This window comes from Heliconius melpomene, chromosome 10 (genome assembly GCF_056956725.1).
Source record: "Heliconius melpomene rosina isolate 202511_hmr_F chromosome 10, ASM5695672v1, whole genome shotgun sequence".
NCBI classification, from domain to species: Eukaryota; Metazoa; Arthropoda; class Insecta; order Lepidoptera; family Nymphalidae; genus Heliconius; species Heliconius melpomene.
The window spans coordinates 9,509,014-9,527,380 of record NC_140398.1 but is presented as its reverse complement, the minus strand read 5'-3'; the positions used below and the strand labels follow the sequence as shown (position 1 = coordinate 9,527,380).

Here is an 18,367-nt window from a genome sequence, read left to right as displayed (position 1 = left end):
AGATTAAGAAACGAAACTTTTTCGTGATGAGAATATTAACTTCTTTATGATAGTCTGTGACTTAGGCTTTTCGTGTATTTTTTTTTCAATTATTAAAAAAAATATATACAGTAGCTTAATATTAAATATATATTTTTATATACTTAATGTTTTTTTCTATCATTTGTTGATATTTACGGATTTACGGTTTTTTTATTGCAAAAAAAAAGAGACAAACGAGCTGAAGGACCACCCCATGGAAAGCTCAATTTTCGCACATTGACATCTACAACCTGATGCGATTGGCCTTAAGAGTGAAAGTGTTTGAACATACGACGCTTTAAAGCTCCGAAATATATACGAGGGTCAGTGTTATAATTTTCTTTTTTCACTATATTTTATTAAAGATCGATGTTAGCTACCGGTTTATTTATAATCAAAAATTAAATATACTTATAGTTTTTGTTGGCTTTTTATTTATTTTTCATGGATGAAATCTTAAACTATTCCTTCCTAAGTACATTTAATTGTCTGAATCTTAGAGAAAAGTCACGGGCAGTTGCATAAGCTTGCAATATAACTTGTTATAGGATAACAATTTTACTGACAGAAACTCTTATCTATATCTCTGAAGTGTTATTCGAGCAAACTATATAAATGGAAAGTGACTTCACGAGTGTATTTCAACGCGAAGTAAGGACAAAATGCAAAGTGTTTTAGTATTTTCTTTGCTGGTCCTAGGACTGACCGCACCGGCAACAACAGGCAAGTTTACATTGTTTTACAATTAACGTCGCATAATATCGGTTAAAAGACCGGATTAATCGCGTCCATTTAAGTATTACATAGGTTTTGTCTATCGGTTAAAATAAATCAATACATTTAAAATGTATAAAATTCGCGAAAATCCATGACTTTATATAATTTAATTTTATGAACAAAAATATCTCTAAATAAAGAACTTGAATTATTAAAATATCAGAAATCTTTTGTTAAACAAATAAATAAAATATTTTGTTTTTAAAATTTTACAAGCATACTTAGGTATATACTAATTAACAATAGATATTTTGCCATTTTTTTACAGCTGAGCCTTCACCACTAATCGTGGGGGGTTCCCTAGCAACTATATCGTTTTATCCTTCTCTGGCCTCCCTTCTGCGCTCAAATGATTATGTTTATTATACCCAACATTGTGTTGGCACAATCCTAACATCCAGAACTATTTTAACTTCAGCAAGCTGTGTATAGTAAGTTTTATTTATAGAAATTTTATAGAAATTAAAATTATATGGTCAATGATGGGGATGATGGGCTTATTCACAGAATTAAATGAAGAATTAATGACATAGCTAAATCATTATTTCGCATCCTATAAAATATTTTTAAAGCTTAGTATCCTAGGCCGTGCCCAGGGGCACAGTGATAAGATGGTAACGCGACGACGGGTCGGGTAAGTAAGGTCGTAACGGGTCCGAGCCCATTGCGCATCAAGGCTTTTGCCTTGATGCGCCCGGCGTTGAGTTCCACCACTCAACATGACATGTCTCGAATAATTTAGCGGAAAACGGGTTCTTAATACTAGGTTCCCTCTGTCTTCCTTACTACATACGGGACACACTGGAAAGTTATTTTTTATTGTTTTAGTGGAGATAACCCCTCAAGATGGCGAATGCGCGTTGGCTCTAGCTGGGCTAACAGCGGCGGGTCGGTGTATAACGCTAATAGAATCATCGTCCACGCATACTACAATCCACAAACTTTCGACAGTGATATTGCACTGATTCAATCTGCTGCTACCATTATTTACAATAGTGTTGTTAAAGCTGCAACCATAGCTGGATCAAATTATCAACTATTGGATAACCAAGCTGTTATATCTGTTGGTTGGGGTACAACTTCGGTAAGCGTATTATTAAGATTCGTTATCATATACATATACTTCTCTTGTTATCACCCCCCATTCTCCTGTCTAAAAGAACTCTCTTAAAAATACAGTTTTTTTATTAAGAACAATAATATTGTTGTTTCAATAGACAATAAACAATTTTTAAATGCTGACATTTCAATATTCATTTCGTGTAATTGAACTATTTCGAGTGTAATAAAATATTTAATTGTTTACAGTATGGGGGCAGTAAATCGGAGCAATTACGCCATGTCGGTATTTGGACTGTGAACCAGAGTATTTGTAGAAGCCGTTATGCAGCTTTGGGAAATAGCGTCACAGACAACATGGTTTGCTCGGGCTGGTTGAACGTAGGTGGGCGGGGTCAGTGCAGTGGTGATGGTGGTGGTCCCCTCTTACATAATAATGTAGTGGTAGGAATTAGTTCCTGGGGCTACTTATGTGGACAAGCGAATTACCCAGATGTGAACACTCGTGTTAGTCGCTACACTTCTTGGATTCAAGCCAATGCTTAAATATGTGAAAAAATATATGGTTGAATAATCAAAATAATGAAATAAATGTATTTATTTAGAAAATAAAAAGTCTTTCTTTAGTTATCCTTCGTAAATACGTTTAAAACCTCTTCATAATGTTAATCGATAACCGTATCCAATAATAAGATAATAAAACATTGATAATAAAAATTGATAACTGGAACAAAATAAGCAGTAAATATAATAATAATATCTAATTAGAAGTAGGTAAAATACCTACTTCTAATTAGATTAATTTGATTTATGTTTTGATACATACCTATACACGTACCATGTACGAGAATAATATCTATATATATAAAAGGACTTGTCCTCACTGACTGAGGTAAGACGCACGCACAGCCGTAACCGCTGATGTTAGAAACGTGATATTTAGACAGATGTTTACTTTCGTAATCTGGACATCCACTAAGAAGGGATTTTGAAAAATTTTAACCCTAAAGGGGTGAAATAGGGGTTGAAAGTTTGTATGGAAAAAAAATTAAATCAGCACCGATATTTATAAAATTTGAAATTTGGATTTTTAAAAGAATTTAATTGAATACGTGTTTCATAGTTTTCTATAATTCTTCCCCTAAGGGTGCAAATAAGGGGTTGAAAGTTTGTATGGAAAAATCTTTAAAACGCCACCGATTATTATAAAATTTGAAATTTAGACTCTTAAAAATATTTAATTAAACATGTGTTTCATGGTTTTCTAGAATTCACCCCCTAAGGGAGCAAATAAGGAGATAAAAGTTTGTATGGAAAAATGTTTAATTCGCCACCGATTTTAATAAAATTTGAAATTTAGACTCTTAAAAATATTTCATTGAACACATGTTTCGTGGTTTCTTAGAATTCACCCCAAAATAAGTAAGCGAAGCTGCGCGCGTCCGCTAGTTATATATATTTTTTAAAACACTGTGTACCCTTAATCTTTTCCTAATTTCATCCTCTTTGTAAACCTTGCCTTCTTACTAAAGAGCGAAAATCAAAATAATAGCTAGCTCTGAGTAGAAATGAACCCACAACTGTCTCTGTTACAGTCATATATAATATTTAACCAAAAATGTATACATGTAAATATATGTATGTTAATGTAAAAAAAAATACAGTCGAATTGATAACCTCCTTTTCTTACAGAAGTCGGTTAAAAATAAAAATAGTTATTCAATAGAATTAAAATATATATATGCTTCGTGTGCTAGGCTATGTTTTTTTTTTTTTTTATTTATTTATTTATTTATTTTACAATCTTAATATATACAAAATCTCTTGCCAAACTCGTGAGTTTGTAGGCAAGAAGCGCTCTTTACTTTACTACATTAATTTAAACTACTATACCAACCCTTATAATTTAACCATACATACATAACACAAAAAAAAAGAAAAACAACAAAAACATAGATAAAAGATAAATAACATTAATAAACTTAACACATCTTATATATTATATCTATTCCTATACTATATCTATTCTATGTTATATCTATCTTTGTACTATCTATTCTATATTATATCTATTCTTATTATAGTACAGACTACCTATTCTATATTCTATCTATTCTATATTACGTCTATTCCTAAACTATATATTCCATATGTAATACAAACAAAAAAAAACAAAAAATAAATTAATACTCTATGCCCTTGTCTGATTCTTTAAGATAGAAATCTTTCAGTTTTATCTTTAAAATTGGTTTAGCAACGTTTTTATTCAATGTAAGGCTATTTATATTATTAAAGATTTTGGGTACCATGCACCTTGTTGTTCTATTTCCAAAATAATTTTCCGCAGTTGGCTCAAAAAATTCTTTTTTCCCGACCCTCCTAGTATTATATTTATTCTCAATCGTCTCCTTATATGTATTAGTATAAAAATTTTCTATGCTTATTAAATAGTTTACTTTAATGTCTACTGGTAAAATTCCACAAATTGAAAATAGTTTTTCATACTCTCCACGACATTTTTCTTTTATCTTTTTACCAACCAAAAACTTGATCAAACGTATTTGAAGTTGCTTTATATCCCTTAAGTATGTTTTGAATGTCCGCCCATACACGCTGCGACCATAACTAAGTATGGAGTCCGCGAGGGCATAGTATACAATGCGTAGCGTTTCCTTATTTAATACTTTACTTAAGTGGTAAAACTTCCCCAGTACACATCTTAGCCTATTGCAAATATCTATTACCTGAGATTTCCAATTAAAATGTTTATCAATTTTTAAGCCTAAGTACTTGATTGTATTAACGAATTCTAGTTTGTTACAGTTACATTTCTTTTTATTACTATGAAGACAGTCATAAGTATGCCCTACTATTTCTAGCTCATCTTTGGTAATTGTTTTTGATTTTTTGTTATACGGCGAGTGTATATACATGCATTTAGTTTTTTCAAAGTTTATAATTATACCGTTATCATGTGCCCATTTAGTGACGTTTTCAAAATCCATTTGTATGTAGTTTTTTATAACCGATATATCTTTTGAGGAATAGGTCAAACACATATCATCCGCATACATATACACCCGACACTTGTCTACAACATTAGATACGCTATTTACGTGCATCAGGTACCCCACCGGTCCATAAACTGATCCGGTCGGGACCCCTAGATTCAAGTCCATTTCTTCTCCGGCTACACCAGCAACAACAGTCTGTATCTTTCTATTACTTAGATAATTCTTTAACCATGTGTTCGTAGGACCACGTATCCCGCATTCGTCCATCGCTTTAAGCAAAACATTGTGGTTTAATGTGTCGAAGGCTTTTTTATAGTCAATACAAACCGTTATCACTTGCTCACCGGAGTCGAGACAGCTGTTTACGTAGTCAGCAAAGTTAGTTAGTGCAGTCACAGTGCTGCGCCCCTTTCGAAAACCGTGTTGAGCGTCCGACAATACATCATAGCTCTCTAAGAAGTTACTAATTTGGCCTACAATAATTTTTTCTACAATTTTGTCAATAATAGACAATATGGCTATTGGTCTGTAGTTAGAATAGTCCAGGTGATTTCCCGATTTATAAATGGGACGTATAATCGCTTTTTTTAGTTGGTCAGGGTAAACACCTGTGGTTACACTCAAATTAATAAATCTAGCAATAACACCACTTATCTGTTCACACACATATTTTATATCTTTTACCCTGATCATATCCAGACCTGGTGCCTTTTCGCACGATAACCGGTCTATACATTTTTTAACTTGGAGCGAGCTGACTGTACTAAATCTAAAACTCACTAAACTCGGCTGCACATAAGTGTTCCTATCAAAGAATTTTACGTTACATACATGTTTAATTTTTTTAATTTCTTCCGTAAAAGTTTTTCCAAAATTTGTACATATTTTTTTGTTTACCAAGTTTAACAGTTTATCAAATTTTACCTTGTATCCTAAATGATAACGACACGGGGATTTTCTTTATACAGCTAGTCACGTACCTGGAATAAGAAAATGATAAATTACTATACTTATTTCTCTAGAAAGGGCAAAATTATAATTTTTTTTCAGTGGGCCGATGCTGACTGTTAACGTGATGGTTGTGGGTTCGATTGTCTCTCGGGTTATTTTAGTTTCTGCGTTCCGTTTCTGGATTTCTAAGACGTTAACAAGTACGACGTTACGAATACGTAGAACAGAGTATCTTAGCACTATGTTTTGCCTGCCTACCCTGTTATTAGCGGAAAAGCGTGAAGTTAAAAAAAAAAGAGTTATAAAATCATTTTACTGGCTCAGTTTAAAGAATGGAGAGAATAAACTGAGAAGAAAATATTACTGGTGAACCCCAAATACTCATATCATCAAGTCCTGTATTTTATGAATAAATAAGAATACGGTTATATCAGGTGAAGGCTTTCATAAAAGCAAATAAGTTCTCATATTTTATTCAAGGATATAAGTGGCACGAGGGATATTTAAGTTTGACAGCGTCAAATATTCCTGAACATTCAACACTCTAAGCACATTCTGAGAAAGACTCTCAGAAAATATAATACATACTTACAAATGCTTTTTTTAACCGACTTCTGTAAGAAAATGAGGTTACCAATTCGACTGTATTTTTTTTTTTTTTTTATGTTTGTTACCTCATAACTTTTGACTGGGTGAACCGATTTTGAAATTTTTTTTTTATTTGATAGGTGAAGCTTCCTGAATGGTCCCATTTTTTTTTGGTCCATGTCTGACAATGGTATCTATGAGAAAATCACATATATATGTGCGCAACAAATAGCCGAATAACTCAATGTCACGATGACCGATTTTGATGATTCTTTTTTTATTTGAAAGGATACACTTCAAGGATAATTTGGTGAAAGTTTGGTTAGGTTCCGATAATGGAATCCGGTGAAAATTGAGAAAGTTTGTTTTTTTTTTGGTAAAAAATTGATTATACTGTAATAGTTAGAAGCAAAAACTTTTTAAATTGATGTCAGAGGTGAGATTCCTGATCGTTGCATTACTTTACAACCAATCTCAAAAAAGAGAATGTTCTCATTTTCAACCAACTTCAAAAAAGGGAGATTCCGAATTCACCCGAATACTTTTTATGTATGTTCTTGTCAATATACCAAAATGTAACTTTGCACAAAAATAATAGCTAATTAAATGAAGTTTTACACAGAACAATCACAACCACTACCACCACCATCACCACTCGTTTAAGAAGCATCATTTTAAGATCACTAAAAATCGTAAAATAAACTAATTTTTAACAAAAAGAAAAACCGACTTCTAACAACGAACTAAAAAGTGAAAAATAATTATATAAAGATTTTGTAATTTTGAAGTCGGTGTCAAACTACTGCTACAACAACCTTACTACAATATCTAATTACTAAGCCTGTTTGTTTTACTTGGCACCGACTTGAAAATTACAAAATCTTTATATAATTATTTTTCACTTTTTAGTTCGTTGTTAGAAGTCGGTTTTTCTTTTTGTTAAAAACTAGTGGACCCGGACGCGGCTACGCCTGCTTAAACTATAAGAATATTTATAAATATATTATTTTCAGTTTCCAATAGAATTAGTAAGAAAATATAAGCTTAAATAATTAAAAAGAATAATAAGTAGAGGCATATTATTAGAAAAAATATCTGAGAGATTGAAACGAACCAACATAAGATGTAAAAGTAATTAAAGGATATTCTTAATATTAGAAAAAGTACCTACAACCCGTACCTAAAAACTACCTAAAAGGATATTTTTTGCCAGCAATATCAAATAAAATAAGAAGAGAATCAAAGTGTATTTTAAATGAATTATAAATAGCAAATAAAGTTTGAAAATGTATGAAAATTTATAAAATCGTCAACGTCATCTGCCCGTTCGCGTCGGTCATACTATGCCGCCCGAAGGCTAGGTCATTTCGAATCAGTGACATCTCCTTAATTATTTATTAGAATGTTATACAATAAACTATAATTTATATCTAGATAAAATGCTAAAAGTGACTATTATATTTATATTCATAAGGATGAATATCAAGATGTCGCGGTAACGGTTGCGTAGCGACGCGACGGTTGTTATTAACATGGCAGATTAAATTGCATGTCAAATTAGAAAGTACTTTAAAATATATTAGTTTATATGTATAATGTCATGTTATATAGCCTATAGCACTTCTGAAGACTGCAGCTTTCATACAAAACAAAAACATAGTAAATCGGACCAGTAGATCCAGAGATCTTAGCGTTCAAACAAACAAACAAACAAACTCTTCCGCTTTATTATATTAGTATAGATAGTATAGATTAATTTTTATAGATCCTATCCTATATCTTATAAAAAAAAGTCGCTTTTCGTGTCTGTCTGAACTTTCTAACTCTTCTTCTTCTAAACCACCCAAAGGATTTTGATGCAGTTTTCACCATTAGATCGAGTATTTCTCAGGGAAGGTTTATATATAGTTTATGATTTGTACATTCTTATGTAAATTAACATAAATACGATAAATGTGTCTAAGGTCCTACCCGTAGAGACACTTTCGCACATGCGCTGCTTTAATGGTAAGTACTACATGAAAATAATATACTGGAGTATTGTTCCTCTTAATAAGATATACAAAAAAGTCCGCGACGGCATATTTTTATCTTTTAAGAATAACGTGTAGTGATCATATTTCTGTCTAAAAATAGTAATTTCAATATATTTTTTATTGTGAGGGATATTTTTCCATAATGGTATTAATCCTTATCCTTTCAAATACTTTATTAATTTTCTACGTTAAACGAAGATAAAATTTGCTTTTTACACTATTTCGAAATTGCGAATAGTATTAGAGAAAAACGCATTTAATTGTTGACACATCCCGCCGTTGACACATGTATGTTACTCAAGTTTTACTTATCCCTTACTCTTAGCATAAAAATAAGTATATTAGTTACGTTGGCCATTTAATGTAGATCAAAACTGTCTTTTACTGTTTTTTCATTTTAATAAGTACTTTAGAAGTTGTTACAATATCAAAACATCCTTGCTGCGAAACGCGCCCCGCGACGTTTTGCTTATACAAGCGCGTCATGAGCAGTCATCGGTGCTTCAGTGGTAGAATGCTCGCCTGCCACGCGGGCCCGGGTTCGATTCCCGGCCCATGCATTCTATTTAATTTTCCTCACAGGCAGCTTGCTTGCTTTTCGTCAGGGACAGAATACCCTCTTCAGCATTAACCACAAGCTCGAAAAAAAACCCGCCTACCTCTATAGCAACGAAGATTTAGATGCGTTTGCACGTATTGAATAATTGGAGTTGAATGTATTATTTCAGCGCGATATATTTGGTTTCATAATTTTTGTAGTAGTTATTAGTAGGTAGGCTTTTGTTTATAATTTCTTTCGTTTAAAAATAGTCACTTAACTATCTAAAAATAGTCATTTAAATATATTTTAATAAGTACTTGAAAAGATTAGTAGCACAGATTTAAAATTACGGTACCTACTAAAAAATCCTTGCTGTGTAAAACAATTGGAAAATCCTTATTGAAACTACAAAAATGCGGGTTGCATTAGGGTTTAATTAATTTTCACATTATCTTAAGTGGTTTGCAAACATACATTATATGAATAATCCATTAGTAAAAGCGGGCGATGCCGCAAGGGGGTCGCTAGTAAAATATAAACCTAAAAGGCAAAGAGTATATTTTAAGAATTTAATAAATCTTTAAGAAAATTTATTAAAAAATTAACAATAAACTGTCCTTGTATTTAACAAAATTGTCTTTTTCCATAAATTTGAACGCTCTGTGATTTCAAAATAACCGTGTTTTCCAAAGTGCATATACTCGTACTTATTTACACGGTAATAAAACACAAGCAAACAAATTTAAAATATTTATCTGTTTGTCTGTTTTTTTGTTTACCCGGGCTAATCTCCAGAACAGCGGAACAGGTTAATATGACAGTAACACTGAAGGGTAGAGAGAGTTGCGGAGCATCTTCTGGAATTCTTGGGGGATCGGAATTTACGCGGGGAAATCTGTGTTTGCCCTGCGCGCGCTTGTATGGGTGTGTAATAACTAAATATTTTTCTATTAAATAAGACATATTTTAATAGATTTACAAAAGATTTAAATTATGATTTATTTAGAACATAACCATTTAGATAACTATAGTAAATATGAAACAAATATTCGTATACCTACTTCAAGTGGACGAAGCCGCGCAGAGGATGCTAGTATGTCATAAAAACAAATGAAATAAACAAATAATGAAATTTCTAAGCATGTACAAAGCGAACGTTATATCTAAACTAGCACCACAATTCCCTATGGTGAGTTCGGAAATACCTGCTATTTACCCCTTAACTATCTGGGTCGACTATAAAAGCTCCCCGCCCTACGGTTTTCTACGTAGTCGAGACAAATTAAAATGGATAAATATTGCACTTTCTTTTTAAATGAAAATGAAGTTTTAATATCTTAAAACGTGGGTATACCTTTACATAGATAATATTTTACCCAGATATTTTTCTAAATAAATAATTTTAAAGTAATTAATTATACAATAAGCAACTTAAAACATATGAATAGTTTTTTTTTCTTTTTAAGATTTATTTTGACCTACTTTCAATTAAAATTGACCACCGCCTGTCATCGTGTCATATCGGTCGCTAAGAAATGCTATGCTATTACTTTTAACAACTTTTGATAAACATTTTTGAATATTTTTTACAGTTTAGTTGAGCTTTTATGGTTCTACAGCTAGTTTTAGATCTACAATTTTTATATGAGAATAGAAAATGCTCATCACGTTCAATAAATTGTGTTAAAGCAAACCTACTGCCACTCTATAATAAAGTTATTGATATTAATTGAATCCAATCTTGCTCAGACGGAATTTTGTAAACTATTTCTATACAATTACAGTCAGATACCAGTCGTGTTCGGTTTGATCCCCACTCGAGGAAATGAGTATATCTGCCAAGGTACATGATAATACAATTATTACAAGTGGGTAAAATTCAGTTTCTTAGATTTCACTACCAAAAGGTAGACCAAAGTCTACCTAATAAAAGAGTGTTTAAAATATTTTTTGAGAATATTTACTACTTTATTTTACGATCTATATTTTAAGTTGCTAAAATACACATTTCATAGGCGAATCACATACAAACAAAACTAGCCAACACTAAAAAAATATAATAGAAGACCGTAAATATTTTTGGTCAAAAGGTCTAAGTTGACGTTTGTTTAACAATAGACATTATTAGGGTCAAAATCCCTCTTCGGCACAAAAGCTCTCCAATGTTTGTGTTAGCAATATAAGTTTTTATATTTGAAAAAATATGTTTATTACAATAAAAAATAAGTTTACGTTAGTGGGATATTAGATCAGATTAGGTAATTGAATGTGCAACGTAATTCCAAGGAATAACAAGTATGAATGAGTTCTCACCTGGTGTTTAGATGAAAATAATGATGAAGAATATAGAGAGAAGAGAAAAGAGAAGGACGAGGAAGGTGAGAAAAGGAGAGTTCGGTAGACTTTGGATATCGAAATATTCACGTAGAATTATTATATATTTTATACGCTGTATAGAAATATATAATTACTAGCGACCCTCTTGCGGCTTCGCCCGCTTTTACTACTGGATTATTCATAAAATGGATGTTTGCAAAGTACTTAACCCTTTCAGACCTCGCGTGCACAATTGAGGACATAAAAGTTTTGAGTCTTTTTACTACTAAATTTAAATTTTACGTAAATAAAAACTGTTGTCATCGCTTGCGAACATTCTAAATTATTAAAAATGAAACAACTAGCGGCATCTATTGATACGTGTGTGCACTTCTAAGCCATTTTCGGTCAGTTACCAGCGAAACTTTGAACTGAGTAGGTAAGTCATTTTTATTTTATTGAAATTTCAAGTTTTTCTGCTAGATATGTTTTGAAATAAATATAAATGGATAAGTTATACTATATAGGCAAAGAACAAAGTATTTTACATCAAAATTTTTAGTTATTTGTACAATAAATCGCGAATATTCGTTATGTCCACAAACGTGGACAGTAGGTATTGGTTAAACATTTTTTTCAAAATAGGTACTTTGCTGCTGTTAGTAAATAAAGTTATTTTCTGGTAATAAATGTTATAATTTATTATAAAATTTGCGTGGTAAAGTCTTAAATTGTGTTTATTACAGGTAAATTTATGATCAAATTATAATCATGTTTTCGAGGGATGCTTTGAGAGCTTTGGAAAAGGATAACCAGTCGGAATTTGAGCTATCTTCGGATGATGAGGATGTGGGAAATAATAATAATGTCCCATTTGCGAGACACGTTAGGTTGGGAGCCGATGTAGTAACTCAGAATCAAAGAGAGTACACCCCACTTGACCCCCCTGACGAACAAGAAGACGAAAGTGAAGACGAAGAAAGGTCAGCTTTCAATTACGAGTCCGAGCCTGAGGCGCCAAGAGAGCCGGATATTGTGGAGGGCGAAGAGGAGCAAGTTACGCCGAATGCTGAACTTTTCGATTACCTTACGCCAAAACCGAACATAAAGTGGAGGCATAGACAAATAAATAACACAATACCAACGGATTTCTTGCTACCAATAGCTTTAGAACCCATCGTGCAAGATTCCATTTGTTATTATAATAGATATGTTCCTGTAGAGCTTTTTGAACAAATGGCCGAAATGACAAACTTATATGCAGTACAGTCAGGAAAAACCAGGTTTAAGCCTACGTCCAGCTATGAAATTGAAATTTTATTTGGTTTGCACATGGCAACGGGAGTTTTCAACTATCCAGTTTTGAAAATGTACTGGGAAAATCATATTAGCATTCCACTTTTCACTAACAATATGGCAAGAGATAGGTTCTTTGAACTTCGTAACAATCTCCATTTAGTAGATAATATGAAAAAGCCTACTAATTGCACTGACGTGTTTTATAAAGTAAGACCAATCTATAATGCGATCCGAAGCCGATGCTTAGAAATACCGCTAGAAAAAGAATTGTGTGTCGATGAACAAATAGTTCCTTTTACAGGGAAACATTCTGCTAAGCAGTACATCAAAGGAAAACCTTGTCCATGGGGAATCAAGCTTTTCTTTTTGTGTGGGAAAAATGGCCGTGCCTATGACTTTATTATTTATCAAAATTCTATTCCAGAATTAGACAGGTCACTGATAAAGAAAGTAGGCTTTGGAGCTGCGGTAGTATTACATCTAATGAAAAGAGTCGTTGACAGTAGAGGTCATGAGTTATATTGCGATAATTACTTCTCGTCTTATTACATGCTCCAAATTTTGAAACACAAAGGCATAATGGCTACCTGCACTGCGCGTGTCAATAGATTTACAAGGCCACCGTTGCTTAGTGACAAAGATATAAAAAAGAAACCAAGGGGTTTTGCCGAAGAGCTTTGTAGTACGGATGGAGATGTCACCATGGTGAAATGGCTTGATAACAAACCAGCCAACTTAGCTTCCAATTTCGTTGGTATAGGAGAAAAAGATATGGTGAAAAGATGGTCCAAAACAGAGAAGAGATTTATAGAAGTCGAGAGGCCTGAAATTGTAAAAAAGTACAATCACGCCATGGGAGGGGTAGATCTCCTTGATCAACTTATGAGTTATTATAGAACGTTTATAAAGTCAAAGAAGTGGCCTTTGCGTATGATATTCCACGCATCAGATTTGGCAGTTGTTCAAGCCTACCGCGAGTATGATATGGATTGTGACTTGCTTGGGATACCAAAAGCAAAACGGCTCGCACTTCTTCACTTTCGTCGACGCTTAGCTGAAAGTTTAGTTCTTCGAAACAAAATATCAGGTGCTAAAAGGGGTCGTCCAAGTAGTTTGAGCAGTCCTTTACCAGTAGTTGTTCCTAGAAGACCAGGAGAAGTACGTCCGTCAACTGAAATTGCTCGAGATGGTATTGGTCACTTTCCAGCTCATGACGATGGTTGTGGAACGCGCTGTAAGTTAACGGGGTGTAAAGGGAAATCCCGCATCAAATGCATAAAGTGCAAAGTGCACTTATGTCTGACTAAAGACAAAAATTGCTTCCTAAGTTTTCATACCTAAGTAACTAAAGTTCCTACTATTTTGTTGTCTTTTTAGAAGATTTTTTATGTTGTTTTATTTTGTAAGAAGATTTATTTTTGTTTTGAAGATGTTTAATTATTTTTAGTTTGAATTTCATACTTTTGTAATAATAAAAATGGCCAAAATCAAGCTATTTGTTATTTGTTCAATTATACCCATACATCAGTTATTATAATCACTTAGGCCGAATGTCCACATTTGATCACATAAAGAAAACATCAATTTTCTCGGAAAATAATCTAATAATCAATTTTTTTTTTGTTTTTCCATGCTCAATAGGCGAATATCTAACTGAAATAAAATCGGCTCAAACAAATTCTAAAAAATAAAAAATCAGGTCTGAAAGGGTTAAGATAATGTGAAAATTAATTAAACCCTAATGCAACCCGCATTTTCGTAGTTTCAATAAGGATTTTCCAATTGTTTTACACAGCAAGGATTTTTTAGTAGGTACCGTAATTTTAAATCTATGCTACTAATCTTTTCAAGTACATATTAAAATATATTTAAATGACTATTTTTAGATAGTTAAATGACTATTTTTAAACGGAAGAAATTATAAAAAAAAACCTACCTACTATAATAACTACTACAAAAAATATGAAACCAAATATATCGCTCTGAAATAATACATTCAACTCCAATTATGCAATACGTGCAAACGCTTCTAAATCTTCGTTGCTATAGAGGCAGGCGGGTTTTTTTTTTCGAGCTTGTGGTTAATGCTGAAGAGGGTATTCTGTCCCTGATGAAAAGCAAGCACTACGTGGCTGCCTGTGAGGAAAATAAATAGAATGCATCGGCCGGGAATCGAACCCGGGCCGCCCGCGTGGCAGGCGAGCATCCTACCACCACTGAACCACCGATGCGTGTAAGGCAGGCGGATGCAGCGGACGCATGGCGAGTGGCGCGCCGTTTCGCAGCAAGGATTTTTTGATATTGTAACAACTTCTAAAGTACTTATTAAAATGAAAAACGGTAAAAGACAGCTTTGATCTACATTAAATGGCCAACGTAACTAATATACTTATTTATATGCTGTGAGTAAGGGATAAGTGAAACTTGAGTAACATACAGCTGATGTGTCAACGGCGGGATGTGTCAACAATTAAATGCGTTTTTCTGTAAAACTATTCGCAATTTCGAAATAGTGTAAAAAGCAAATCATTTTAACTGTGCCACAATAACTTTAACTTCAAAGTATGTGAAAAAAATAACGAATTAACTAAAGTTTCATAGTAGAAGACATCAATGTCAGAGGGGACGACTCGAAGGGGCACGGCGGCGCCCAACCACCTGGATCGATTTTCTACTTGAACTTGCTACGTACGGCATTGAGCAGTTGTAGCTGTTATTAAAGTACGGTCAGGGCTGCCTCAAGGCCTTTTTGTTTCAAACAAAAGGCCTATTTATATAGCTAAAGTTGGTTTTTAAATTCATTTTTTACGTTCTAATTTTTGACTAACCAAACTTTTTCTTGGAATATTAAATTGTGATATTATTAAAAAATAATACACCTTATTCTTATTTAAACATAAATGTTGGCAGTTGAAAATGGATCTAAAAAAGTATCAAATTAACTTTAACTCGAAAAAATAGACGTAGGATGTAGCAAAAGTTAAAATAGCTACATTTCATGAATCCTCATTTAAAGTAACAGTACTGTACAGTGGTCCAGATTTTGTATAATTAGAAAGAAAATTGAGTTACAAATTAAACCCACGCAAGTATGCTTAGATTTTTTTGATCACTGTATGTTGTTAAATTAAAACAAAATCTTATATATAAAAATATCTAAATCTAACTAATATAAAGTTTATTACGTAACAATATTAGAATGAAAATAGAACATTTGCTATAACAGAATCACAATTTTTAGAAAATAAGCATACTTATCTACACTTATTTAAACGTTTATAAACATAAAAAAGTATATACCGACTCGTTTCTGTTTCTATATAAATTTTCTTCTTTTTATCTTCACCTTAGAATTTACTATAGAATTATGTGTCAGTCCGCTTGACACGGCGTTTAATGTAGGTCAAGAAATGCTTCTGTTGTGTACTATAATAATTATAATTGCATACATTTTTTATATATTTAATTATTTTTTTTTATCGACGTTTCTATAATTTAACGCTGTATCCAGCACATCGCAGAGTAGGCATAGGGAACCTAGGAACCTAGTGTTAAGACACCATGTTCCCAGTAAGTCACATTCTTTCTTAAAACATATATAGTATCACAATTTTCATTAATTTACAATATACCATATCACGACGTCCTTAATATATATAAATTATTTTTAATTTCGATATCTTTCTAATTCCTTAATAACAATAACTATATGAATTTCAATTCATTCAAAAATACGGCCTTCAGTTATTTTCAGCTACATCATTAAATATTTACTATACTCGAGTATTACGGACATCGTCATTCTCCTTGAAATGTGAAGGTTATGCGGCATATATTTATTTGTAATTTGTTGAATATATATATCAATGTCATAGACATAGCGACAATGAACGTAGTAAAAATATTTTTTTCATAATTGGTTATAAAATATGTAACGGAACGACCGCACTCAAAACATGTACCTACGTATTTATGAAATTTACATTTTTCCTAAAATTGATTTAATTAGTTGATTTAATTGATTTGGGGCACAAGCGTGTGACTGTAAACGCGACAATTAATAATGCGATTATGAATTCTATTCCCACTCGAGGAACACATCATTTAATATTTTCTTTTTTTAAATATTTTTTTGACGAACGTAACATAAACGAGTCAAAGCCTGGCGTTGCGTTTTGCAAAGCAAATAAAGTTTCTGGTTATGTTATTATGCACTTTTTATAAAATAGCTTTAAATGAAATTGGCCAAGTACGAGTCAGACTGGCCTACCGAGGGTTCCGTACCTATTTCAAGTTATGAAATGAACTACAACTATAAGTATGTGTGAACATAAAATACCTAACTCGAATTTTTTGGATTTTTTCTTCATTTGTATTGTAATTTCTCACGTCGTGCCAATTTTCATGACTAGTAGAACTTTGATTATACGACGATTTTCATATAGAAAGCACCAAAAACGATGCATAAACTCTCTTGACAGACGAACAGACAGACAACAAAGTGATTCTATATGGTTTCCGTGTTTTTCCTTTTGTACCTCAAATAACCTGATCAAAAGTTTATATGAGTTACAAATGTTAATTATTGTTCATGTCTTACAGTTATAATATATAAAACTAGGGGACGCGCGCAGCTTCGCTTGCGTAATTAGGGGTGAATTCTAATAAACCACGAAACATATGTTCAATGAAATATTTTTAAGAGTCAAAATTTAAAATTTTATAAAAATCGGTGGCGATATAAAGATTTTTCCATACAAACTTTCAACCCCTTATTTGCACCCTTAGGGGGTGAATTCTAGAAAACCATGAAACACATGTTCAATTAAATATTTTTAAGAGTTTAAATTAAAATTTTTATAATAATCGGTGGCGTTTTAAAGATTTTTCCGTACATACTTTTGACCCCTTATTTGCACCCATAGGGGAAGAATTCTAGATAACCATGAAACATGTGCTCAATTAAATACTTTTAAGAGTCTGAATTTCAAATTTTATAAAAATTGGTGCCGATTTAAAAAAAATTCTATACAAACTTTCAACCCCTTATTTGCACCCTTAGGGGGAGAATTCTAAAAAACGATGAAACACGTGTTCAATTAAATACTTTTAAAAATCTTAATTTCAAATTTTATAAAAATCGGTGCCGATTTAATTTTTTTTCCATACAAACTTTGAACCCCTATTTCACCCTTTTAGGGTTAAAACTTTTCAAAATCCCTTCTTAGTGGATGTCCAGACTACGAAAGTAAACATCTGTCCAAATTTCACATTTCCACCATCATCGGTTACGGCTGTGCGTGCGTCTTACCTCAGTCTCACAAGTCCTTTTATATATATAGATACTGATTAATAATTTTCGTTTCTCCCAAGAAAGTTGAAAACATACAACGATTAGTTTAAGAAGAATTGATGTTTGTTGCGTTCGGAATAATAAATTTCCTACTCAATATCCTATACACTTTGAGATCAAACAGCACAGGTACTTCATCCTAAGGGAATTTATTCTTTTCCTTCAACAATGACATCTAAATGAAGAAGGAAAATTGTAATTATGTTTATTGACTAGAGACTTCATAAGTACTTGCTTTATCTAGATATTTTTATCACATATAATATATCAATCAATATTAGCTTGTAATTTAGACACATTATTGATTTTGAGCCATTTTTTTACAGCAGGAAAATGAAAACAAGTGGTATTGTTTTCATTTTCCTGCTGCAGCAAACAAATCTCGATTCGTCTCGAATTCGAGCGGAGAGTG

General features: G+C 32.4%; 2 protein-coding genes across 8 annotated transcripts in view; one reads left to right on the top strand and one right to left on the bottom strand.

Moving 5' to 3' along the window:
* kcc (solute carrier family 12 member kcc) overlaps positions 1 to 18,367 on the bottom strand; it is a 257,609-nt gene that overhangs the window by 90,636 nt on the left and 148,606 nt on the right. The window lies entirely within an intron of this gene.
* On the top strand, positions 595 to 2,472 carry LOC146535489 (trypsin CFT-1-like). The gene is made up of 4 exons (XM_085190673.1): positions 595 to 744; positions 1,067 to 1,229; positions 1,627 to 1,882; positions 2,107 to 2,472. The coding sequence occupies exons 1-4, from the start codon at positions 684 to 686 to the stop codon at positions 2,401 to 2,403; spliced, it is 777 nt and encodes a 258-aa protein (XP_085046799.1). The 5' UTR covers positions 595 to 683; the 3' UTR covers positions 2,404 to 2,472.

Excerpts from the sequence above, each read along its gene's own strand:
- LOC146535489 (XM_085190673.1), top strand. The coding sequence starts at position 684 with ATGCAAAGTGTTTTAGTATTTTCTTTGCTGGTCCTAGGACTGACCGCA. Across the intron at positions 745-1,066 it reads GACCGCACCGGCAACAACAG|CTGAGCCTTCACCACTAATC; the intron begins GCAAGTTTACAT and ends ATTTTTTTACAG. Across the intron at positions 1,883-2,106 it reads TTGGTTGGGGTACAACTTCG|TATGGGGGCAGTAAATCGGA; the intron begins GTAAGCGTATTA and ends AATTGTTTACAG.